The sequence below is a fragment of the Macrobrachium nipponense genome, chromosome 27 (assembly GCF_015104395.2).
Source record: "Macrobrachium nipponense isolate FS-2020 chromosome 27, ASM1510439v2, whole genome shotgun sequence".
Classification (NCBI taxonomy): domain Eukaryota; kingdom Metazoa; phylum Arthropoda; class Malacostraca; order Decapoda; family Palaemonidae; genus Macrobrachium; species Macrobrachium nipponense.
In genome coordinates, this window is record NC_087216.1 from 12,660,225 (window position 1) to 12,687,962 (window position 27,738).

At 36.1% G+C, this 27,738-nt stretch overlaps 1 protein-coding gene across 4 annotated transcripts in view; it reads right to left on the minus strand.

Annotated features, from left to right (window-relative positions):
* The window catches only part of LOC135200830 (protein CBFA2T2-like), a 306,696-nt gene that overhangs the window by 4,394 nt on the left and 274,564 nt on the right, over positions 1-27,738 (minus strand). For all 4 annotated transcript variants that reach the window (XM_064229515.1, XM_064229514.1, XM_064229516.1 and 1 more), the window contains 8 exons: positions 15,014-15,271; positions 10,220-10,371; positions 8,751-8,843; positions 7,831-7,977; positions 4,286-4,398; positions 3,706-3,889; positions 2,905-3,136; positions 1,982-2,154 (listed from right to left, as the gene is read on the minus strand). In XM_064229515.1, the coding sequence (XP_064085585.1) occupies positions 1,982-2,154; positions 2,905-3,136; positions 3,706-3,889; positions 4,286-4,398; positions 7,831-7,977; positions 8,751-8,843; positions 10,220-10,371; positions 15,014-15,271 (1,352 nt within the window). The remainder of the gene's footprint in view (positions 1-1,981; positions 2,155-2,904; positions 3,137-3,705; positions 3,890-4,285; positions 4,399-7,830; positions 7,978-8,750; positions 8,844-10,219; positions 10,372-15,013; positions 15,272-27,738) is intronic.

Genomic DNA, 27,738 nt, shown 5'->3' on the forward strand with positions numbered 1-27,738 from the left:
AACACAAACACACAGTCATTACATATAAAAAGAAGAATTAGAAGGACAAGGGGTTACAGATGAAAAGAAACTTTCCTGGAGGCACTGACCTTCATTAAATTTAAGGCCTGAACATTACAAGAATTTAGGCTCTCGTTAAAAATTATATCATGACATAGGTTAATAAAATAATGGCTGGATATAAAAAATGCTGAATCAATGATTAGGTTCAAGATATGAGAATTGAGCTAATGAAGATTACGGATGAAAAATAGAGCTATAGGTCGAAAGATCAGATCTTAGAAGACTGTATTTTAAACAACAGACATAAGCCAGTCAGAATAAACAAGAAACGAGTTTACCAAGGGGATAAGGGTGTAGCCCAGTCCAAGAAGCATATGATATGCTAATTCCTTGCCAAACACTTCAATGACATCAAATAATAAAAGATTATTAAAATTATTATCAAGTGCCACTAGCAAAGGATATCAAAACTGTTTTGGGAAAGCCATTCTATTGATCAGAAAAAATGTAAGATTTAAGGTCGCTGACAGAGTGGAAATTGATAAGTCTGAAAAGCTTCTTTGTTGTAGAGGTGTTGTCACAGTTCAATAAGCATTAACTATACAGTTCAACTTGCAATTTTTGGAGATTCTAAGCTCATCAGACTTTAAGAATTTAACGAATTTTCATCTTCAGTGACTACTCACAATTTAAAAAGTATAAGTTCAGAGAATGCTTGACATTTCAAGGAAATTTAATCATATAAAACAACTAAAGCTAAAATAAACAAAAGTATGACCTCTGCTTAGTAAAAATTAAATTTTAATTAGGCACTTACAGCTGAAGGAACATTTGTCGTTAAAGAAAAATATCTTGTATAACTAATGTACTTAATGAATTTTGTTTATGCATCTTACAATGTATGTTAAAATCCTGAATTGTATTTCAATGAAAGAAATTGTCTTGAAAAATATCGAAAAGTTTTTCTATTTGTGACGTATAGTAAGTAGTATAGCACTATATGATGAAAAAATCTTCACTATTATAGACAGAAAGATCTGATGAAATTAAGTACTTTGTAGGATTATGACTTTTCATGTCATGTTACTCATATTCAGAAAATATGATATAACACAAAGTAAATCGGTATATAAAGAACCCTCGATCTTTCTAGGTATCTTTGAAACAAACTTAGAGATCTAAACTGTCCTCTAAATTGTATTGGAATACTAAATGATTCATGTATGCGTTTCGTATGGGTTTAATTCCAGCATAAAATTCTTACGCACAATATAGAAGGATCATGAACCATAGGGAAACTTGCGATAGTACCTCAAGGCTTTAGGCCATGGGTAAATTATTATATTTCTGTCAGATTTAACCATGATCCATAAGTAATTCATTACTGGCAACGTTTCATGAGGAATTCAATCAACCGTTTAAAATTAAAGATAAGAGGCAGGGGATGTGCACCATCCTCCTAAAGCAATGCCCAAAGCTTGCTGTATTTTGATGAATGTGCCTTCATAATTCCCTGTACTGTATTCATCATACTTCTACATAAAAATTGGGCTTGTTCCTCATAAGAGAGGCTTGTTTAGTATTTTTAATTTATACTTGAATTAACATAATGAGCAACGTGTTTAAAAATCCATATCTAAGAACACGATATTTCTACATTCATCATAATATTGAAGATTTTAGATATTGGTTAGAATAGTATGTTTAACCTTACTTTAGCGTATCAATGTGCCTGTCTTTATCTCAGACACTACAAAAACAGGTAAAAATTTTAGGAAAGATCCACAAGATCATATAAAGATATAACATTTGGAGACATACGAAAAAAAAAATCCCAAATTTTTAAGTCCGGATCTAAATACTCCCTCCTTTCCAAGTTATATCAACTACTAAAACTGCAACTGCATTTTAATTTGCTAAACCTCATTAGATGGAAAGGATTCTGTATTTACAGGTTTTTAATAGTGAATGGTGTTACCTGTTGAGGTTCTGCTCGAGGCTCGGTAGAATCTCTACGGCCAACCTCCCTCAGAAGCGCCTCGACTTTGGCCCTCTCAGCTGCCACCAACTCCTGCGCTCTGGCCTCTGCAGCACCGATGGCTCTCTGCACTTCTGCGACTGCTGCCCGACGCACTTCGGACACGGCTTCCTCTGCGGATAATGGAGACCTTAAGACTTCTCGAAGAAAATGAATCAATAATGATGGTTAAAGAATGTCTCATCTGCTCTGCCAAACGAGGATAGGTTCTCACTGTGGAGGGAAAGACTGAAGTAAAAGAATAAAAAACGCCATTGCTATACGAGGATAGGTCCTCACTGAAGAGGGAAAAAGACTGAAGTAAAAAAAAATAAAATAAAAAAATAACCGCCATTGCCAAACGAGAATAGGTCCTCACTGAAGAGGCGAAAAGGCTGAAGTAAAAAACCTTGCTATTGCAAAACAATTCCTCCCAAGCTCTCTAGAAGTGAAGTTAGAGTGTGTAGTGAATGATCAGTAATTGTATCAGCTGCCTAATAAACCCTACAAAAAACAAAGCCACAATCATCTCCAAATCACATAGAAGAGATGACAGTTGGTTAACAATCCCTATGCAAGGGAAAGAAGCGTGCAAACTACTGGTAGAAATTAGTTGTCATCTTTCATTGTCCTTATTTCTACTACTGACATTTGTAACATACGGGAATAATATGAAAAGACAGCTTCGCAAGTAGGGATGATATTACTGATTTTACCCAATAATCACTTCTATGAGTTTTCTAAACTATCAACAAGGCTATATAGCTCAAAGGGTTAAGCACAATCCTGTATGTGTATGTGTGTGTGTGTGTGTGGTGTGTGTGTGAGAGAGAGAGAGAGAGAGAGAGAGAGAGAGAGAGAGAGAGAGAGAGAGAGACACTCACCTGCTTTCCTTTTAACTTCGGAGACTCTTTCCTCTGTGGTCCTGATGCTCTGTGCCACAAGTTCTGCGGCGTGTCGTCTGACCTCGGCATCATAATCAGTTCTCTGACGGAGGTCTGTGGCCCCGACGGACCCAATGCGTCCGCAGGTCCCTCCATCACGATCCTCCTTCTGCTGTAGCATGGTTAGGGCCCGGCGAGTCTTTTCAACCATGCTCAAGATGCACGTAAGCATCTGTGAAACGAAAAAGTCCGAATTCGGCTCAATTGAATATTTCACGACTATATATCACATACATCTTATTCCTCCCACCGTTGGTCTGTGAAACCTCCCTGAGGATGTCGTGCAACTGGATATTCAAAAGCTCATGAGGAGATGCGATGCATGACTATACTAATGCCATTCTCCTTTAATTTGAATATATTTATTAAAAAATTTATCAATGTATATTTTCTTGTTTGAAAAATATGTTATTAAAGTTATTAATTCGTACTTCACAATATAGATAAAAACCATTTGCAGTAATCATACTTTAGTCTACAAGATTTAATGGAATTTTAGAAAACATAAAAAATTATTACTTTGGAATGAATGGTGTATAAAAACTGTGACATGAAAATGCAAATACTTAATACTAAAATAGTGACAATGATTAATGATATCGACGTAATAAGAGATAAAATATCGATAAGAAAGATGATTTTCTTTAAAAAAGGAAATCTGGGACAAGAAAAAAAAAACTGTCGTGACTTCAGAGAATATCACGGGAAGTTTCACGTCTTAAAAAAAAAAAAAAAACTTACAACATGTATATTTTTCCATTCGTCATCGGGCGGTGCGGGCGTGCGGTAGTCACGTGGGTGTGAGGGTGGGTCAGGGCTTACGCCCACACCTGGATATGGCGGAGAAAATATACCCAGGCGCTTTGCAGGGGGCGGAGAGACCCCGCCACCACTTCCAACACCAGAATCGCCATTCTCAAAATAACTGGAACGAACAAAATATAGAACAATTAGCAAAAAAATTGCTTAAAACACACACACACACACACATATATATATATATTTACGGCTCCCTCGAGTATTACTGTTCATGGCATGCCCACAAATTATGCCGTCTAGCGTCTCTCCTCTTCGCCTCACTCTCCACCTAATCCACATCTCCAGAAACCTTTAGTCTTGGCCACTACGTAATCTTTAACTTTACATGATATATACATGTGTGCATATATATATATAATAAATATATAAAGCCCATAAAGAACTTGTTAAATCCCAGTCACTAAATGCAAAATCTCCCTCGATCCAGTCTTTCCTCATCTAAGTTCATCTCTCCTGATCCCGGTCAATCTCTCCTCATCGCAACCGAAGGTCGAGAACTCACCCTTCGTGCCTCCTTTTCCCGCTCGTCACTTCTGAGGAAAAGAAGTCTGTCGGTTCCCCCGCCGTCGACTCCAACAATGCAGCTTCGTGCATCGTGACGTACTGGGATACAGGCTGCAATGTTTTGGGAGATGGTAGTTAATCAGGAACTAAATACAAGGTGTCCATAAAGTCCCAGTACCATTCTGGGCAATAAATACCTGTAATGGTACTGGGACTTTATGGACACCCTGTTTCATTTCATACGAAACGAATAAAAAAGTGGAAAAAAACTGCAGAATAAATAAATAGGTAATAGAAATATAAATGGCAAAAATCACAAATTGCAGAATAAACAAATAGGTAAAGTCAATAGACATATAATATAAAAAATCGAGAATTGTTTAATATGTAAATTAGTACTTAATGTATGTATGTGTTTTTATTTTACAGAAGCACATCATGCAAACAAAACATCCATCTCAGACATCTAAAACAAATAACTTTATTACCCATCAAAAGAACGTGAAGTTTCTATTTTCATACATTATTTATATATATAAAAAGGTTTCCTTTTCAGTCATCCGGCAACTGGGTCTGTTCTATCCCAGAAGTGAAAAATGACCATACATGATGCATAGACACGTACATGAAATTGAGCAACATCGAGTCTGGTCAGCCCTTGGATGGGTGTCAAACATATGAGCGTGCGACTTCGAAACTCTTGGGGATTAGGCACAAATGGCCATGGGCTTCAATGAGGCGTAGAAAGTCAAGAGAGCGAGAATGAGTGGGAGTTATGACACTTCTAAAATATGTTTTCCTTGCTGAAAAGGGGAACCTAAAAAGGTAATTACCTATTTAATTTTGTGACTACAAATTACTTTTTTTTAACTCCTAAAGGTTTCACAACAGTAAAAAGTGCCCGATGAGTCTTCCGGTAGGTTACTAAATATAAAGACTAAGAGACAATCAAATGATAAAGAGAAACAAGCATCAATGTCTGGATAGTAGTATGAAGTTCGGTAACGTGTATACAATAAACTTAAAAAAATAAACAGAGGAAGAAATATCTGGATGAAGAAGTGTGTACATAAAGAACAGATGGCTTCGGGAGATGAAACATCAAAATAAATTATACGCAACGAATCTACAAGGAGAGGACTCTAAATCGTGTTATTTTCTTTAACAAAAGATGAAATAAGATATTAATCAACATAAACACGCTGGGGTATTTTAAGCTAAATAATTCGGTGCGGTTGAATAACCTCAAATAAGCACGCTGAGACATCAAAGGATTCCCCTTCCAGTGGGAGAACTTCCAAGCTGTTGAAGTTCTGAAGGTTCTACATTAGCTTACTTTCCCTCAATCCCTCACTCTATCAACTCTCTGGCCTTAACGTAACCCATTGCCGATTATACCAGATTCCTGAATGATACTGCTTTATTTAGAGTATTTAGAGTATTTAATTATACATGTCATGTAGATTTTGTTGCATCTCTCGACATTCATATCTGGAGATCATCATTCTGGGTTTTCTAAATATTTTGGTTTACTTGGACTAAATCTAGAGGCCTTTTCGTAAATGGTGTAGGTACAGGGAGCCATACTCTTTCATGGACACTCCTGTAATGTTGATACTGTTGGCAAAGGCCAACATTTTGGACATAAAGTTGTACCATTCTTGTGCTTCGGTTTACTTATTCTAAGACCGTATTAACCAATAAGAGGGGAAATACAGGGTGTCCATAAAGTCCCAGTACCATTCTGGGCAATAAATACTTGTAATGGTACTGTTTATGGACACCCTGTACAAGTACTTGTCCCTGTCCAAATCAGTCTAACTTTTTTTTTTCCCCCAAACGCAACTTTTTCTTTCATTGTAGCATATCACAACTAGATTTATACGGTAGGTACATATAAAAATTCTGGCATTACATTATGCTAACACTATCAGAGAAACTGCCCGCAGTCAACAAAGATCCACATTTCCTTGTGAATTACACATATTTTTCCCATCATCCCTTGTTAGTCTTCTCTTTCGAATAACCATATTGGTATCTTCCTAACACTTTCTCTATGTACAGATCTAGTTTGCCCTGGACAATCTGCGTTAAGATCTGACAGGAAGCTGAGAGTGGTAACTTATTCTTTCGCCTGAATAATATATATTTCTTTCCATTCTGGACGTTTAAGCAGTGCTCTTAAGCACAATAATATCTTCAGCACAAGAATATCAAGCCATATTTATAAATGCAGAACGGGGATAAGAGAAAGGGTGTAGAAACAGGGAGGTGAAGAGAGGGAGAAGAGCAGGGAATAGCAATAGGGGACAAGAGACCAAAATGAGGCAAGGGAAGGAAGAGGGAAATCGGGAAGGGAGGGGGTAAAAGAGAAAGATATGGAAGAGGAGGGGAGGATGGGCAAGAGAGAAAGAAAGAGGGGAATCGGAAAATGGAAAAAAAGAGGGAGGAAAGGAAATACAGAAGGAAGAAGAGGCAGGGCACTTGAAGGAAGAAAGATGGATATAAGAAGAAAGCACTAAGGGGAAAAGACGAAGAAAGGAGACAGGGAGGAAAGGCGAAAGGCAAGGAAGGAGAAGAAGAAGAGGGTGGGGGTTAGGGCCAAGGGAACCGGTATAGGCTTCCTCCTCGTTCTCCTCCTCCCCCTCATGCAAATATAATTACAAGGGTGGAAGTCCGAACTTGCATGGCGCAGCGGAAGCGAATCCTTAATCAGAAAGTTGATGAGATTCGTATCGACTTCGGATAAACAGCAACAATTGTGGCTAACGGTCCGCGGCGGATACTCTATTTTCCTCTCGTCGGTTCATCTAGCTATGAAAGGGAGGTGGACGCCGTTGCTACGCGTATTTGGAGGATTTTCAAAGGCGGAACGAATCTTCCGGGCCAGACCAGACTGAAGTATTCACCGAATTTATTTTCAGCAGGCTCTTGTCACGTGCATTTCACTCATTTCGTCTAATGGTGTCTTTCAGAGAACATAACATTTGTGTTTATAAATATGACAGTTTATATAATATATATGCAACTAATGACCAAAATCGCGCGCGACACACACACACACAATCGCGCGAAACACATACATATAAATAGCAAAGTTATGAACACTGTATCCGTGCACTAAAATATTATGTTGCAGGAAGCCCACTGAGATAAATAACTTTAAAACTTTCAATTTTTAAAATGTTTTATTGGGTTTCCTACAACTTATATATATAATATATATACATATATAAAAATTTTTTATTGGGTTCCCTACAATTATATATATATATATATATATATATATATATATATATATATATATATATATAATATATATACATATATAAAAATATTTGTGTCCCTACACGTAAACTTGGGCTGTATTCAGTTTACTAATCATAAGTGAAACTGAAACAAATTACAGAAAAGCATGTTACAGCATATTGGTATAAAGTTACGAATCTGTAACCTCCTGTAAAACTCACAGAAGATAATTTAGGACAATACGACGTCACTACTACTACTACTACCACCAAAAACACCGCTGCTGAAACCTACCATAGTGGCTCTCCTCGCAAGGGACTGCAACTCCCTCTGAAGGAGAGGCAGGTGGGACCTCAGGAAGGGAAGAACGAAGGGCCTCAGAGGGAAGTGCGTCACTTCCTGAAGGCCGCCATGAAATTCCTCTACGCTCACGCCTCCGCTCTGGAAAAAAAGAATGATTTGGATCGAAAGATGTTCTTCATCTAATTAGTATGTCCTTTTCCCTTCATTTCGTTGCTTCGTATGTTGCTTTTCTTATCTATATTCAATGCCTGGTCTTTATCTGTAGCTTACACTATTTACACTAATTATCAACGTGAGCATATTTTGATCATTAACAAAAATAATCACGAGGCAGTTAAAGTTATTAACAAAAAATAATCACAAGGCAGTTAAATTTATTCACAAAAATAATCATAAGGCAGTTAAATTTATTCACAAAAATAATCATAAGGCAGTTAAATTTATTAACAAAAATAATAATAATAAGGCAGTTGAATTTACTAACAAAAATAATCATAAGGCAGTTAAATTTATTAACAAAAAATAATCATAAGGCAGTTAAATTTATTAACAAAAATAATCATAAGGCAGTTAAATTTATTAACAAAAAATAATCATAAGGCAGTTAAATTGATTAAAAAAAATAATCATGAGGCAGTTAAATTTATTAACAAAAATAATCACGAGGCGGTTAAATTTATTAATTAAAATAATCATTAGGCAGTTAAAATTATTAAAAAAATAATCATAGGGTAGTTAAATTGATTAAAAAAAATAATCACGAGGCAGTTGAATTCATTAACAAAAATAATCATAAGGCAGTTAAATTTAATCACATCTAAAGTGGGGAAAGGTAATTCAGTACCACAGAAGACATCATATATCAAACTGTTATCATCTACTAAAACTCCCGTATGTGTGGTATTACGTACCAAGAGCCCGAGGATCAAATGTCTGACGCGGTCACCAACGTCCGGAGAAATGTCCGCGGCAAACTGATGTAAGGTTGTGAGGAATCGGCGTACCTGAAGGTGAAAACATGATTTGAGGGTTCAGGTCATGTTGATCTCTCTCTCTCTCTCTCTCTCTCTCTCTCTCTCTCTCTCTCTCTCTCTCTCTCTCTCCCCATTTCCGCTGAAACAAATCCTTGTTTCTGAATACATGTTTCTAGTACAAGAAAATAAGCCATTCCTTTTGTATTTAATAATTATATAAATATATATATATATATATATTTATATATTACATATATATATATACACCACACACACACACCACAACACACACCTATAATATCTATAATATATATATATCTATAGTATATATACTATACTAATATATATATTATATACAAATACACATATATAATATATATATATATAATCTAGAGATAATATATTATATATAAATATATATAGATATATATAGATATATATATATACACACACACAACACACACACACACACATATATATATATATATAATATATATATATATATATAATATATAGGAAACGTTTATTTGTGCCGCAACCTGAGTGACAGAAATCAACTAAAAATTAATATTGGAAAATTCATTTTTGAAAAGGTAAACTGAATCAAGCTTCCCAAGAGATAGAGACCATAATTAGCCACCTGTAAATACCACTGTATCCCCAGTAACTTTGGTTATATTCAAGATAATATACTCGTGGGAATATTAAATTGTACAGCTACAAGGAAAAGGTTTAAGAAATCATTAATTAACGCAATTTACCCTACAGACTGTCTTTCACATCTTTACCCTTTCATTGAACTCATGTTAAGTTCAATAGTGTAAAAATGATAAAATCTCCCTCACTTTCTATATAAATGAAACTCATAATTATATTTCAATATATGGCAACTCCTAATAGGAAATTATTAGTACGTATACTGAAGATGCAGTTGCCTTTCCACAATTTTGCAAATGTGTCTGAAAACCATCAAGAATACAAGCACCAACAAAGTTGCTTTGGGGAACATAATCTAAGATAATTAATCATCATATATGAACGAAATGATGGTTACAGTTTCACAGTGAAATACAATAATATTATGAGTTACAATGTATAAAACAAAAAGCCCTTGCCATAACGTAGACGAAGTTCATGGACACTGGCCTCTGATATATAAAAGGCACTCTGAGTGGCCTGCCTTCATTAGGCCTACCGCTAATAAGACTTAGGCTGTGTTCTACGAGATAATTTGTGAAACATGAGCTACAAGAACTCTTTCTTTCTCCGTCTCTTTTCAAGTCTTCATAAACAAATGTGGGGTTGAATACTCATTTTTTTTTTCCCTCGCCAAGGACCGGAAACGCTGTTAAAAGAGTTGCCTTTGTAACGGCCCCTCCCCCCGAATTCCCCTCTGGGAGCCTCACCTTCGAGATCTGACGGTGGCTGTCTCTTGAGGAGGCGCCGCTCCCGGGCGCAGAGGAGTCATGAGCGTGCGTGGGCGGAGACGATAGGGCGGGAGGTGAGGGTGTGGGCGTCCCGTTGACTGTGCTGTGTGGAGAGTAGGAGCCATTGGCATCTGTTGGGGGATAAAGGACCTCTTTCTAGTTCAGGATATACAGAGATAGTAGTGAACTGAATTTTTTTTTCTTTTATTAGAAAAATATTACATCATTTATATAAGAGAGTTGTTACAAAATAGTACAAAAATATATACCTACAATATTTACAAATTACCATGGATTTTTTTTATTATTAACTAGGCTTTAAAAACATTTTTTTAAACACTAGTTATAATTGCAGTATTACTTACAAAATAAATACTGGCTACTCAACTGAATTAACATAAATTTACGATATAGAGAAGTATCATCTAATGTGAATGACGTTAGCCACTGGCAGTTCAGTTATTATGTTGATATTATCCTAAGAATTTACTTGTTTGTCATCAGTTATACAAACTGCCTGCCGGCTACATGATCTTCTCGAGACCCAATCTTATCAACCACATAATTCTACCCTTGAACTCTATTTACGTCTCAGAATTGACACTACTTATTCAGCCATGCATGAAAACGGAATCACTTATATAGACAAACTTCTCTAGAATTTTTACAAAAATAAAAATTCTGTTCAAATTCCTTGAAACAGACGAAAGCCATGCTGGAAACTCAAGCGCATTCTTTCTTTAATAATCTCCACAATAATTCACACACCAGTCTTCGCAAATGTCACTTATTCTACTGTCGACGATACCGACAGATTTCTTAAATCATTGGATAAAGATCGAGTTCCATTAAATTGCTGGATAAATGTTTAGTAATATGGAATTGTTCGGTAAAAGCAGAGGCTTATTAAACCTTTTATTCTAGATCTTAATTATTAATCTCTGGCACAGTCAGTCGAGTACCTCACCGGGAACGTTTTCACTTTGCTTTTATGATAATTCTATGCGTTAAATATTCTATAGCTATACAGTCAACCACGAAGTACCATACACGAAATTAATTCTAACATTCATGTATTCGAATTGTTGAGAATTGAAAGGTTCTAACCGGTTGCAAACGTTGTTCTGTTTGGAATGCTTACTTTACAATGAATTTGTTTTATGATTTTTTATCTTTCTCTTATCTACTTTCTATATTTGTCCTTTGCATAAGTATATTTTTCCTAGTATATATATAGTATATATATACATATATGAGTCTGATCACATCACCGTGATTCATACATAAGCGACAATTGACCTTTACTATCTAATTCGCACTACCTCAGAATTAATATATTCTCGTATATGTTAACTGAAGGGGGATTGTATATAATATTATATATACATATATATATATATATATATATATATCTATATATATTATATATATATATATATATGATATAATATAAATGAGTCTGTATGTTTAAGGAGTGTTTTGCGTAGGGCTGTGCACTTCCATCGCAGCCAAAAGCTGCGTACTTGGTATTAGCATTAATAACGCTCTCCACCGCCGCCGACTCTGCTAAAATGGACCCGTTGTCCGACTCGTCCCAGAGATATTTGTCAGGGAAAGACAAATGGTTACAGCCAACGAGAGGCAAAAGCCATTTGCAAGTAATATGTACCGAGGCTATTATTTCAACAATGTCCAAATAATAATGACATTCAGTGTCGGTATTAATGACAGCGTCTGTTCGATATGGCTTCGCCTCGGAATTTGAATATCGGCGGGGCACTCAAAATTCTTTGGTCGCCCCCCTCACGAAAATACTGCTGCTCAAGTGGAGCAGTGGCTGCATATTCATAAATACTGGAGTTTCAGGCATGCGCAAATACACTGGCATGTCTGGAATAAGGTGCGCGATGGTATATATATATATATATATATATATATATATATATATATATATATATATATATATATATATATATATATATAATGAGTCATATCACATTACCGTGATTCATATACATACATCCAGCTACAATGTCCTTTAATATCTAATTCGCTCTACCTCGGAATTAATATATTTTCATATATGGTAAAAGCTTCCACTGACGTCCTGGATTTGAATGGCTTCTTAGGTTCGCGCCTGGGACCAGGCAAACTATTATCGTGTAAAAAATTCCCCTTCGGTTAAGCATATATGAAAATATATTAATTCCGAGGTAGAGCGAATTAGATATTAAAGGACATTGTAGCTCGATGTATATATATATATAATATATATATATATATATATATATATATATATATATATATATATATATATCTCTCTTTGATAACGATAACTGTTATCTATCAAAATCAGTTCCAGGAATAACGACCGTTGCTGGTTGACTGGTCATAACTGAAATAATCAAATGCCTGGAAGTAAAAAGTACCTAAATAACCAAAAATATGATACTTCTCTCACACATACACACGTATGCATATATATTTGTCCAATGTAGCACGAAGGAATATGTGCTTTTGAGAAGATCCTTAAATCCACTGTAGAAAGGTGAGTAATACTGGGGACTTGGAACAAGTACTTTCGTAGTTTATCTCTACATTCTCAAGTTGACACTGGATGAAAATAATAAGTCTCTCAACCTCCTCTTAATTCACTGTGAACTTGAGAATGTAGAAATAAACTACGAAAGTACTCGTTCCAAGTCCCCAGTATCACTAGCCTTTCTACCGTGGATTTAAGGATATATAGTTAGAGAATCTGCAGGAGATGTTTGAGGGGATAGGAGAATGAAATGGACAGGGGAGAGGCAGGACTGAATGGGGCAGGAGTAGAGAAAGATAGTGTAAGTTTGTGAATTATTGTGGAAACGACTTGTGGACTTTAAGAAGGCAATTAAGGAGGTTGGAGAGCAGGAAATGTTGAAAATACAGTTGTGAAAATGTGGTTCAGGGCTCTCATCATATTGTGTAAGATATGTATGCACGAGTGGAAAAGTTTCAAAAGAATGGGTGAGAGGAACAAATTAAAACTGACGGAGAAGGGTGTAAGAATTATAGGGGCAGAACGTTTATGAAGTATACCAGGGGAAAGTCTATGGTAGAATTTTGACGGTGAAAATGAGACAGATAACGGACGGATGGATTGGGGATGAACAGCGGAGGTTTAGACAGCCAAGAGGGCGCGTAACTCAAGTATTTGTTTTGAAACAGGTCTATGACAAGTTTGGGAGCTGTACATGGAATGCATAGACTATAAAATTCAAGAAACATTCAATAAAGACAACTAGGCAATAAAGACAACTAGGGAATATTTAGGATAAAACAACTAGGGAATATTTAGGATATATGGGATCGTAGCTAAGCAACAGTGAAGATTAAAAGCTTTGACGCTGGAAGCAAATCATGCTTTAGAATTTGCAGAAGGGACAATGGTTGATTTGTTTAACAGTGAGTCTGAGATACGGGTGAATTAAGTGTCCGTGCCTGATCGACATCTTCATGGATGGAGTGTTTCGAGATATTAGAGAAAGGCCATTTGATGTAGGTACACAGGGTATAGGATAAGGAAATAAAGTTGTGAATGTTGTGAAAATGGTTGATGTTTCTGATAATCAGGGATAAAGAAGGAAAACGACAGGAACGACTAATAGATTTCCAAAGTGTTGTATGAGGAGAATATTCAAGATTAATTTTTATGCAAGAGTATGGTTATGATAGCAGACAGAGGACGGTTAAATGGAGTAATGATGAATGTCCATATGAATGGTGGAAGAACTGAGGTACTTGAAGGAAATAAAAACGGGTAGTGGTAAGATTAACGAAGATGTAAGTCACAAATATGAAAAAGAGGTGATCAGGGTGAGAGCCGAAGATTGGAAATAGATTCTGAGGCATCTAGCGTGGCCAAGGTGGGAATGTATGAATGAATTGTTGTGCCAAGGAAGGTCTTTAATATTCAGGAAGCTTTGGGTGAATGGTGCAATTTGTAGGGGGTTCGACCTGCAACTAATGAGCTTTTGCATAGATTTACGTAGCTGCTAATGTCGTGGAAGTTTTATACACATGGTGTTCATCCAAGATTCATCAGTTGAAGTATGAATAAGGTAGAGAGCATAACTGCCATGCTCTTCCTTGGTGCAAACTTATGTATGAGAAAGGACGTTGTCACATACACACACATATATATAGATACGTACACACATTCACAGACATGTACATAGAATGAAACGAATATAAACCATAAGCACTTTATCATTTCTCATTTTCGTAGAACGCCATGTGTCGACCAGTGTCCCTTGAAGGAACTGTACCAACGTTATTTAACGTAACACCCAATGACGACCATCACAGCTTACATTAACCCCACCTGGGTAAACGTTTACTTAGCAAGCGAATAGGGATAAATTATTTTGAACGGAACGAGATAAAAAAAAAAAAAAAAAAACTGAACCACATACATCCACTGAACGCCGTGTTTTCTAAATTTTAGTTTGATGGAGCTGGAACGATGACTCACTCAACTGCGGGTCTTACTGATTAACGCGAAATTCGAATCACGATATGCCAAAGAAGCCTAAAACAAAGGTAGTTGGTGCCTGGGCTCTACACGATGACTCACTCAGATGCAGGTCTTATTGATTAACGCGAAATTCGAATCGCGATATGCCAAAGAAGCCTAAAACGAAGGTAGTTGGTGCCTAGGCTCTACTAGATGATAACGATACGCGACAAATACCGGAAATATAAATAAGGAACTCTGTCTCCTCCACTTACAAGAGGCCTTTTGGGAAGGCAGAGGCGAGAAGGAATTCTGCGAAGGAACTCTCTCGTTGTTGGTGCCACTGCCCGCCGTCGGGTTCGTGCCGCCGTTGCCGTTGCTGCCGTTGGAGGGACAGCTGCTGCCGCCGCTGCTGCTGCTGCTGCTGCCGTTGTTAATGGCGGAGGAGGTCGCGTTGCCGTTGGTGCTACCGCTGTTGTTGTTGTTGTTGTTATTGTTGTTTTCCATTAACTTGGACATCTCAGTTTTTAGGCCTGGAGAGCAAGAAAATGGGATGGTTACTCATCTAACACAGGAAAAAAAGGAGGAAACACCATAAATAAAAAAAATCGTATTCAGCACATTCAAAAGCTCACACTGTTATAACACTGAAAACTAAAACTGTTGTATTATCATATAATTGAGACCAATTTTCAAATACACGAATTTTTGCAAAAAATTTTTGCAAAACGAAAAACGAAAGTTAAACCCCCCCCAACCAAATTTTTTTTTTTTTTTTGTTCGTATTCAGCACATTTAAAAGCTCACACTTTTAACACTGAAAACTAAAATAGTTGTGTTATTATACAATTTATCATACGCAAAATTTTGCTGCAAAATACCCAAGCTATGGACTGATTTTTTTTCATTTTACCGTCTTTTGAAATCAAATCCAAACGTTGAACCGTAACATTAGGCTAATTAACAAGAATCAAAATATAAAATGGTTAGACTTTGACATCTGAAAAAAACTTAAAAAGTAAATACTTAAATAAATGCTGAACTAAGAAAATTAAAGAAACTAAAAAGAAAAAAACCTTTATAACACAAAAATTACGTTAATAAAAAAATGAAAGGTAAACTAAAAAAAACCTACATAACACAAAAATTACGTTAATAAAATGAAAGAGAAACTAAAAATAAAAAACCTTTATAACAAAAATTACGTTAATAAAAAAAATGAAAGATAAACTAAAAAGAAAAAACCTTTATAACACAAAAATTACGTTAATAAAAAATGAAGAGAAACTAAAAATAAAAAAAATATAACACAAAAATCATGTTACTATAAAAAAAGAAAGATTAAACTAAAAAGAAAAAACCTTTATAACACAAAAATGACGTTAATGAGAAAATGAAAGATAAACTAAAAAGAAAAAACTTTATAACAAAAATTACGCTAATAAAAAAAATGAAAGATAAACTAAGAAGAAAAAACATTTATAACAAAAATTACGTTTAATAAAATATATGAAAGATAAACTAAAAATAAAAAACCTTTAAACATGAAAATTACGTTAATAGAAAATTAAAGATAAACTAAAAAGAAAAAACCTTTATAACACAAAAATTACACAATAAAAATATTAAGCACTAAAAGATAAAAAACAAGAAAAAAAAAAGTTAGACCTCGATATGACAAACACACCCGCGAACCCTATGGGGCAAAAGCGTATCATCATGGGCAGCAGTCATCGTCCATTTGGCACGCTGAAACTTTCATCGCAGTAATACATATTTGAAGGAGCGCCAATCGGACAAAACCCCTAACCAAAATCATACGGGAGGAGGACGGCCGTTGCAGCACCGCGTCAATAACTTAACTCATTTCCGAGTTGATAAAATATCGTAGTTTCAGGCGCTGCATTATGGCAAATGCAACGCCCGGCTGTTCGTCAACATTTGCTAACGTGGGCAAAAGTTTGCAGCCTACAATAATCATTTTCCCCAGAGGAATTCCCGTTTGGGAGCGCTCTGAGAGAGAGAGAGAGAGAGAGAGAGAGAGAGAGAGAACTGAGGGAGTACGTAGCTGTAGCTGAAAGCCATCTAATTTCAAAGGTAGTCACACACACACACACATACATACATACATACACACACATATATATATTATATATATTATAGATATATTCTAATATATTATATACCACCCACAACCACACACACCCACACTATAAGTATAAAATCATAACTATGAGTATGTGTTTGTGCAATTACAGAGATGAAATAAGTACGACAGTGAAAAAGGGACATAGGAATTAGGGAGCTAACAGTAGCTGTAATGAAGCAGCGGTATCAAGCAACACCCAAACCAGACATAACTTTGACTTTGATTTCCATCTAAAGACAAACGTCGACGTTTGGAAACAATCGAAAATCTTTGTACTTAGTCAACATGATCCTCAGCTGAAGAGTAGCCTAATTGCTATTATCTCAGGTAGTCATAACTAGCAAAAATAGTGGCCAAAGTTATATCTTTAAAAATAGTTTTTACGCAATTTTATGGAATCACATATGTTACCTAGCCTTGTTTGAGAAATTATGTCTATCTACCCTTTCAAGATTTCAATTATGCCCAATACTATATCATTGCAAGTTTCAGATTTTAGTTTACTTAATACATAAGGTTTTAAACAAAGCCAATACGAGACAGACTTTCAAGTACGATCTGCAGCTGACCACATTTTCAGAAACACGTTCTCTCTTACTGGGAGACCCATGATATTCTAATTTGATATGACTAATATTAGCATTTTCATGAGAATTCCTATGTGCGCGTGTAGAAATCATGCCACATTAGCCCACAAATCTTATACCATACAGTGATATGCGTCACAATAACACACATATATATCACATACATACTTAGGTCAGGAAATGCACCATGGTTCACAAGGGATGTGTCTAGGTAGTTATTTCTCTGCTCGAGATAGAACTTGGGTCTTTTCGGCAATGATCCGAGAACGCTGTAACAAAATTACAAGAGAGAGAGAGAGAGAGAGAGAGAGAGAGAGAGAGAGAGAGAAGAATCGATGAGAGAGAGAGAGAGAGAGAGAGAGAGAGAGAGAGAGAGAATAACTTAAGCATGAATCCCCCCAAAATGAATTACCGATCGAATAGTCAAGGTTCAATTGGTTTTAATAATTATATTAATTTTTGACAAAATACTGATTTTTACCTCTGAAATTTTTATATTTCAACCTAGTTAACTAACAACTAGGCATGTACATATTCCGGGTTGGCTAAATGGGCAAACTGTGTGTGTGTGAGACCTTACCTTACAGACCTTACATCTAGTTTGGGTTGCCCCAGGTCCCTCAGTGTGAGGCACCTCTAATGTCTACCAAAGAGTTGCTAGTGCATCTTCCGGTATATTTTGCATCTTCCAATCTTGGATGGTCTGGGTTGCAGCTTAGATATTTGTCTAGCTTATTCTTAAACACATCTACGCTCACTCCTGATATATTCCTCAGATGAGCTGGCAACGCACTGAATAGACGCTGCATGTCGATGCTGGTGCGTAGTGGATTAATGTCCTGTGTGCTTTCCTTATTTTTCCTGGTATAGTTTTGGACACTTAATCTACCTCTGCTTGCTTTTTCTGATATTTTTAGCTCCATGATGTTTTCGGCAATTCCTTCTATCTGTTTCCATGCCTGAATTATCATGTAGCATTCTCTTCTCCTTTCTAGACTATATAATTTTAAGGATTGTAGTCTTTCCCAGTGGTCAAGATCCTTAACTTCTTCTATTCTAGCTGTAAAGGACCTTTGTACACTCTCTATTTGTGCAATATCCTTTTGATAGTGTGGGTACCATATCATATTGCAATATTCAAGTGGACTACGAACATGTTTTATAAAGCATAATCATATGTTTCAGCTTTTCTTGTTTTTGAAGTGCCGTAACAACATTTCCCATTTTTGCTTTACATTTTGCCAATAGAATTTCCATTTGATCATGCATAAACATGTTCCTATTTAACGTCACACCAAGGTCTTTAACTGCTTCCTTATTTGTGATTTGTCTCATTATTAGTTCCCCTATGCATATAGCTTGCCTTCTCTGTCTCCATAATTTATTGATTCAAATTTATCAGAGTTAAATACCATCCTATTTACCTCTGCCCAATCATATACTTTGCTAAGGTCTCTTTGTAGCGCGTTCCTATCTTCATCACAAGTCATTTCTCTACTTATTCTTGTGTCATCAGCGAAACTACTCACTACCGAAGTACCTTAACATTACTGTCTATGTCTGCAATCATAATAACAAACAGTAATGCAGCTAACACCGTACCTTGTGGCACACCGGATATTACCTTAGCTTCATCCGATTTCTCATCGTTTGCAATAACTATCTGATTTCTGTTGTTGGTTAAAAAATTTCTTTTATCCATCTTCCTACTTTATCCACTATATTATGTTTTTCTAATTTTCTTCGCTAATTTATTATATCTACCTTGTCAAAAGCTTTTGCAAAGTCTAGATAAACCACATCTGTTTCATTTCCACTTTTCATATTTTTGTATATGTTCTCACGGTGGACTAATAGTTGGGTTTGTGTACTTTTTCCAGGTACAAAACCATGTTGTCCTATGTTAAAGAAATTATTTTTTATTAAATGTTTCATAATATTTTTCTTCATACCCTTTCATACACTTTCATAATATGTGATGTTAGACTCACAGGCCTATAATTACTTGCCTCTAGTCTTGATCCACTTTTGAAAGTAGGGGTAATATATGCAATTTGTGCTCATCATAAATCTTGCCTGTATCTACACTTTGTCTTAATAATATTGCAAGTGGCTTTGCAATAGAATGAACTACTTTCTTTAACAAAATAGCAGGGACACCATCAGGCCCAGCCACAGCTCCATTTTTAATTTCACTAATAGCCGGCACAATATCAGCTTTATTAATATCTATGTCTGCTAAATATTAACTATTTTCATCCCTTATTTCTGTATCATTATCAATTCTAGGGGTGAATTCTCTCTTATATCGTTCTGCCAATATGTTGCATATTTACCTTTTTTTCATTCGTTTAATCTCCCTTCAGTTCTTAGAGGGCCTATTTCTATCTTTCTTTCCTTTTATTCATCTTTTTTGCATACGAGTACAATAGTTTGGGGTTTTGCTGATATTTACTAGGGTTTTTTTCTTCCAAGTCCGTTTTTCATTTTCTTTTGATTGTATAATCTTTTGTTCTGCATTTTCTAACTTACTTTTTAGTTCTATAACTTTCCATGCATTTTTTTCTTTTGCAAGACCCTTTTTCCACTTTCTGATTTTCTGGAACAAGATCTTTCTGTCTCTTGGTAGGCATGACTGATGTTTACTTTTTTTCTTCGGTATATATTTATCCACTATTTTCTTTAATATTTTATATAATATCTCCGTATTTGCCTTTATATCATCACTTACGAAAATGTTATCCCAGCCTTTGTTTAATTCTACATTTATTTCTGACCATTTTATATTTTTACTGTAGAAATTGTATTTTCCACATCCTTCCCACTTTTTCATTTCTTGCTTATCTCTGTTTTCACTTGCTTTGGAATGGACTGTTAATTCTATGACATTATGGTCTGAAATACTCGCATTATAAACTATTATTTCTTTAACATAATTCACCCCGTTCACAAATACTAGGTCTAAAGTATTTTCCTTTCTTGTTGGCAGGTGATTTATTTGTTGAATGTTGTATTCTAGTAGCATATCTAATAGCTTTTCGAATTGCCTCTTATCTTCTGCACTACTATTACTCTCTTTTTTATATATCTCTTTTTTATATGTATAAATACAACCACAATCTCCTATTCGTTCTTTCCAGTCTACGAAAGGAAAGTTAAAGTCACCGGTTAGGAGAATAGTCCAGTCCTTGTGATTTCTACATATATCATCCAATGTTTCTATTATTGTGTCAAACTCCTTAGTAATAGGGGGTCTATATATTACCATGTTCATTAATTTTTCAGATTCGAATTCTACCGCTGTTAGTTCACATTCTGAGTTACTATATTTCTCATATATTTTTCCTTGTTTTTTGTCTTTCCCATATATTGCGGTTCCCCCTTGATTCCTATTTTTTCTATCTGATCTTTAAGTTTGGAACCCTTTCATTTGATCGTCATTACCAGTCTCTTGGGAATACCAGGTTTCACTTATATTCATTATATCTATTTTCTTTTCAATTTGGGTTTAGTTCTTCTAAGTACTCTATTTTCTTTTTGAGTTACTCGTAACTAAACCCTACGCATTCATCACTATGATGGTTTGCGTGTTATCTCCTTCATTTAATATGGTTAATAATAAGGGTTTTCCCATGTCTCTTTCCTGTTCTGGTATGTTGTTCTTTCGTCATTTCCAGAAGTTCTGACATTAAAAAAATCCAACTTTTCCATAATATTTGATCTTCCTTCATCATAATTATTCATTTTGTACCTGAATCTGCAATTTTCTCCGTATCTGCGAGAGAGAGAGAGAGAGAGAGAGAGAGAGAGAGAGAGAGAGAGAGAGAGAGAGAGAGAGAGAGAGCACTGTAAATTTAGGGCATTTCTTTGCTGTTTCCAAGGTATTATATACAAAAATCATTAGTCTTTACCGATAATAGTTCAAAGTTTTAAAAAACGTTTTACGGTCACATAATTATTATACACTTAGATTTCCTATGTAATGGGCCACATTTGTGACAAAAGAAAGCGACCATACTGCATCAACGTACAGATATATTTTTCCACACCCAATAATGATACCGAAGCGAAATTTCGAAAATTTTCGGTGCTTTTGAAGAAAATCGTCTTGGATATACAAATAAATAAGTATGGCCTTCAAAAGGAAGACTTTGAAGCTCGTTTTCTATGTTCTTATTCAGCACGGGTCAAACATGATTTTTTTTTTCTGCTACACAAACTGTATTTTTCTTGTCAATATGATTGATAAGTTTAATTATTTTTCGAATTTCTACTTTTTTAATTTAAACAGCCTATATATCATAATGATAAAATTCGAACAGATGATTTTGTAAAATAAGTTATGAAGTATGACGATCACACATTTCACCCCAAATAGCATTTAAATTATGAAATAGAATTTAAATTATGAAAATATCTTGAAAATAACTAAGCAGATAACACATTTCGCTTGAACTGGCGTCACAATAAGCAAGGTTGTTAACGCCACACTTACGGAGGATATTTCAGGAGAATCTATAGGAGAAGACAGCAAATTTGCATGAATTTAATTTATTCGGTTGCCGATCATTTTTACCTTTTTCTTCCGAGGCACCGGCTATACACAATCAAATTTTTTGCTGTGGAATATCTGAGCGACAGTGCAGTGTGTTACACACACAAACTCACATACCACACACACACACACACACACACACACACACACACACACATATATATATATATATATATATATATATATATATATATATATATATATATATATATGTGTGTGTGTATGTGTGGTGTGTGTGTGTGTGTGTGTGTGTGTGTGATATGTTTCAGCGAGATTTAGTTTCTATATATATATATATAATAATATATATATATATATATATATTATATATATATATAGATAACACGTTACGTATATTTAGATCTACATAGAAATTAAATCTCGCTGAAAATATCAATGTATATATATACAATTCAAACTTCTTAAATCAAACGATATTTCGCTTACTGCAAAGTTTCCTTGACAGATTTCAATTCTAAATCATCTGAAAATCTTTCATGAGTTTGCGTGAATTCCGAAATTCTTGAAAAATTTAACCTCGCGTCAGTCAACTTTTGGGTTCAAAAGAGAACAGTTACGTAACACATTCCTTTTCAACAGTGATCCAGACATACCTCTATGGGTCGTCTTTCTTTTCAGGGACCACGGCAAACCGTCTGATATTCCGATACAGTATTTGGGTTATGGTATTCAGACTTGCACACAGATTCATCCTCACGTCTTGTAGATCATGATTTAGGATAAAAGGATGAGATCTAAAGCTGTTATCGTACACTTCTTCTTTGAAGCACATATAAAAAAATTTAGTTTTCAAGAACAAAAATGGAAGCACATACAAAAAATATAGTTCTTAAGAACAAAAATGGAAGCACATATAAAGAATTTAGTTCTTAAGAACAAAAATGGAAGGCACATATTAAAAAATTTAGTTCTTAAGAACAAAAATGGAAGCACATATAAAAAATTCAATTTTTAGAACAAAAACGGAAACACATCTAAAGTTTGGTTTTTAAGAAAAAATGGAAGCACATATCAAAAATTTAGTTTTCAAGAAAAAAAAATGGAAGCACATATCAAAAGTTTAGTATATATATTAGAAATATAATGAATAAATATTAGTAACTTCATGATACAGACTTTCAGTAATGACTGTACTCGAACATAAATCAGTTTCTCCACACTTTGAAAATTAATCAAGAGCCATTTATCATTCCATGTGGCAAAACTTTCTCTCTCTCTCTCTCTCTCTCTCTCTCTCTCTCTCTCTCTCTCTCAAACACAAAGCTTTAACAAGCAGGAGGCAGCTGCGAGGCCTTCCAATTTGCTTGAACAATGTCCGTCACACTCCCATTGTCATTTTAATTGCTCTAAATTACGTCGCGCGTTTATGCTTTGAATGGGGTCTTGGGGTGAAATGTCACACAATATAAATAATGTATAGAAAGAGGGTCCAGTCAGTCGCGTCTTCCTGCATCTGCAGCGCAGACAGTGATCACTTCATTTGCAAGAGCGCTTCTGCGCCGTTTTATTTCTCGCGGGTGGCAATGGAAGTTTGTATTGAAGGTATGATGCTCTGGCCTGAGTAATAATAATAATAATAATAATAATAATAATAATAATAATAATACTGAGGATGGGGATGATAGCAGTACCAATAGTAATAATACTATCTTCGGAGAAACAAATCCACAATGATGTAAATGCACATAATATTTAAATGTAAAACTTTAAGGATAGCTTTCGGGAATCGGTTCGGTTCCCCTTATCAAACTCAGATTGATAAGGGGAACCCAACAGATTCTCGAAAGCTATCTTTACAGTTTTACATTTAAATATATGTACATTTACATAAGGACTCGTGCTACTATGAGGATTTTTTTTAATCAATACTATCTTTAATGAACCAAACAAAATTACTTGGTACAACTTGTTTACTTGTAGAGTAAAATAAGATGTAAATACTTTCAAGTAAAAAAAAGTTATACTAAGTAATTTTGTGGGTTTCTTTTACTATTCTTTAATAATGTTCATGATAAAAACGACAAGTAAAACAGCAATACTAAGCACAGCATCATCATCGTTTACATTATCATTTTTATTATTATTACTAAAGCTATCGCTACTTCTGCCGTACAACAGCTCCACGTGAATTAGTCAAAAGCAGCCAGCCCACAGCTCCGACAGGTCTCCTTCGGCCTAACCACAACTTGAGACCCACATGAAGGCGGCCTGTCCCCCCCCCCCCCCCCCCCCCCCCCTCCCCCCCCCCCCCCCCCCCCCCCCCCCCCCCCCCCCCCCCACCCCCCCCCCCCCCCCCCCCCCCCCCCCCCCCCCCCCCCCCCCCCCCCAAGGGGCCACCAAAACCACTACAGAAACTACTACCAGCAACCTCAAAGCATAGCTACCAGCATTCTGCTGCCTCCTCTGAATGGCGAATCCTGAACCCGCAGCCGAAGCCGAGACTATTTTCGCAGCGAGACGCAATAGAAGAAGATAACGAGCGACCTTCTTGCGGGACGTCGTAGATGCCCATTTCGCGTGGCCCGGGGCAGGGGCGCCTTCAAGCGGGCATGTCATATTCACATCACTACAATGCCTTCTTCATCTTACAATCAGGGTTGATCAGCGCAATGGAATTATGCTGTTACTGTGTGCGTGTGTGTGTGTGTGTGTGTGTTTCTCTCGCCTATGGAGAGAGTCTTCCTCTCATTTTTTAATTTATTTATTGGAATGAGATCTAGAATAACCCGAATGCGAGGTTGCGCGGCTAAACACGAACTAAATTCGTGAATGGCATATGCCCTGGGTCTAGGGAAGATGGCGAAAAAGTACGAATGCCTGTTCTGTTCCTTAAGTGGGGCAAACTATGGCTGCTTCAAGATGCTGGCAGAAGCTTAAGATGGTCCTCAAAGTTCGCTAAATTTCTCTCTCTCTCTCTGCGGTAGATTTATCAAATTTTCCTTCTTTAAATAATTCTCAGCTTTTCTGGAACCTGGACAGCTTCTTCTTCCTATTTTTTTTTTTTAAGTCTCAGTCATTGCTTCTTTAAACCCCTGAATTCTTATATTTTGAATGACCTCGACTGTATTTCTGGTCGTATGGAGGTTTAACTTAACCCATTTATATGTATTTTTCGTCGCTGCGCTTTTATGCTTCTATCCTTGGCCTCTCTCCCTCTCACCATACATTCTTGAAATCTTTTGATTTCCCTCTGAAATTTCTATAAATCCCCATCTATTGAAGACCGTCACTTTTTTAAAATCAACCTCTCTGTATTTCTCGAATTAAACTAGGTGCAGTATATGACACGGCGAATGCTAGCTTTTCACTGTCTTACAAGAATAAAACATACCCTAATTTTACTTGTTTTTTTTTCGACAATATTTTTTGGGAAAAAAGACCGTTTTCATAAAAGTAAATACATAGGAATACACTTAAATACAGCTAATTCATAACTAAAACCAAAACGTATAAATGCATGAATACTACCTGAATACTTGTTACTTCTTGTAGGAGAAGTTGGAATACACACACACACACACATACACACCCGAGGAAGAGATAGTGAGGAACTATAAGAAAAAGTCAGCAGAAAAATTCTCTTGTCTATATGTCGTCCGAATTAACGTTCTGCCATTTTATGTATAACAATACGGGTTCCTCGTATAGCACAACGAGTACTGTATAACCTTGAACCTAGTTATGAAAACAAGTCTCACTGAGACGTTTAAGAAGTAACAAATCCAGTGGATTATATTGACAAAACAGTCTAGGATCTTTTATCGGAGTAGTGTTACGTGACGTTGCCGTACTTTTACATAATTGCTAATGTGGACGATGAAACGATTACAGAGGCTTATTTATACGTTACCAATTTCGCAAGTGGATAGAAGCATTTCTTTGACATTTGCTATTCTTAAAGTGTCTTAAGAGAGTATGCACCACCCAGAACCTTTTTGTGACAATACTTAACAACATTCATATAAAACATAAAATTACCGTTAGTACCACATATCTTGGACGAGTGGTTTTCAAGCTCGGCTACCAATCCGGTGGTCTGAAGTTCGATTCTAGGCTCGGCCAACGCGGAATCAGAAGAATTTATTTCCGGTGATAGTAATTCATTTTTCGATATAATGTGGTTCGGATCCCACAATAAGCTGTAGGTCCCGTTGCTAGGTAACCAATTGGTTCCTAGCCACGTAAAAATATCTAATCCTTCGGGCCAACCCTAGGAGAGCTGGTAAATCAGCTCAGTGGTCTGGTAAAACTAAGATATACTTAATTTTCACCACATATCTACAATTGTAAAAAAAAAAACTGGAAGGTCAATAGGACTGACGGGAACAAATGCTTCAAAGTGCCACATTCCATCCCTGCACCTCCTCCACATGAAACCACATAAGACAAATCTCGCTCAGGAAAACACTGAATGAACTTTGTTTACCTCGTTTTGCTGTCAAAATACATTGAATTAAGTTCTATGGTTTATAGCCCCAGGAAATTAAATTCAGCCCGCCAGTTTACTAGTTATTTTCGAACTTGTAATTACTATGTCAAGTAGAGAAATTGTCTACCGAAACACGGATAGAGTTCTCCGTAGAGTTCCATAGTGTTTGTTTCTCCCTCTCTCTCTACTCTCCTCTCTCTCTCTCTCTCTCTCTCTCTCGTCCCTCTCTCTCTCTCTCTCTCTTCTTATGGAGATCGTCATTAAACGGATAAGAGCGTTGAGTTTTCAAAGATAATTCGGAAATTTTAAGCTTTAAATGATGAACACCAGAACTTATATCTGAGGTGCACTGACGGCACTATCCCCTGCGCGTATAATTGTTTTATATATTTCGATCTGAAGTTTACCCGTCTTTGTAGGCTCTCGCTACGATTGAATTCCTGTTTATTTGTAAAATGACCCACAACAACAGTATTTAATGCAATGCTTCAAGACTATGCCACCAACACTTATCGAAAGGCATTTTATAAGTTTCCGAGCTAATTACACTAGCAAACATATGTATACAGAAATTATGTATGAAAAATTTGTCGTAAAGTAACTAAAAGTCTACGGGCAGAACCAGCCTCGTTTCACGGGCAGAACCAGCTCCGTTTCAAGGAATCCCTTCTCACCTCAACCCCCTTCGGAGTGGGGGAGGGAAGGTAGGATGAAACCCATTATAAACCATCTTAGGGGTTCCCACCATACCCCTGCCAAGTTTCATGCCCATCGGACCAGCCGTTTGGCCGTGATTGAATGACAGACGGACGGACAGACATTACGCCCATTATAGTAAGATTTGCAATAAAACATAACATCCAGGCATACGATTTATATGTGTGATGTAGATTTTCTAACTTGGCAAATTTCCATCCCATTCATCGATTTTCCTTAAAACACAACTGACCAAGAACTGCTCTATTGGAATGGTATATAGATTTTAAGTCAAAGACTAAGCGCTGGGGCCTATGAGGTCTTTCAGCACTGAAATGAAAATTAAGAGTAAATAGATTTGAAAGGTGTAACAGGAGGAAATCGTCGCAGTTGCACTACGAAACAAATGTTAAAGAGGTTGAATAACGAGATGGAAGAAAGAGAATATGAATGGCGGTACAGTGAAATGAATGAAAGGGGGTTGCAGCTACGCACCGAGGGAATACTGCAATGAACCTTAAGTAATGCCTACTACAAGGAGCTGATCTATTAGGAATGACATC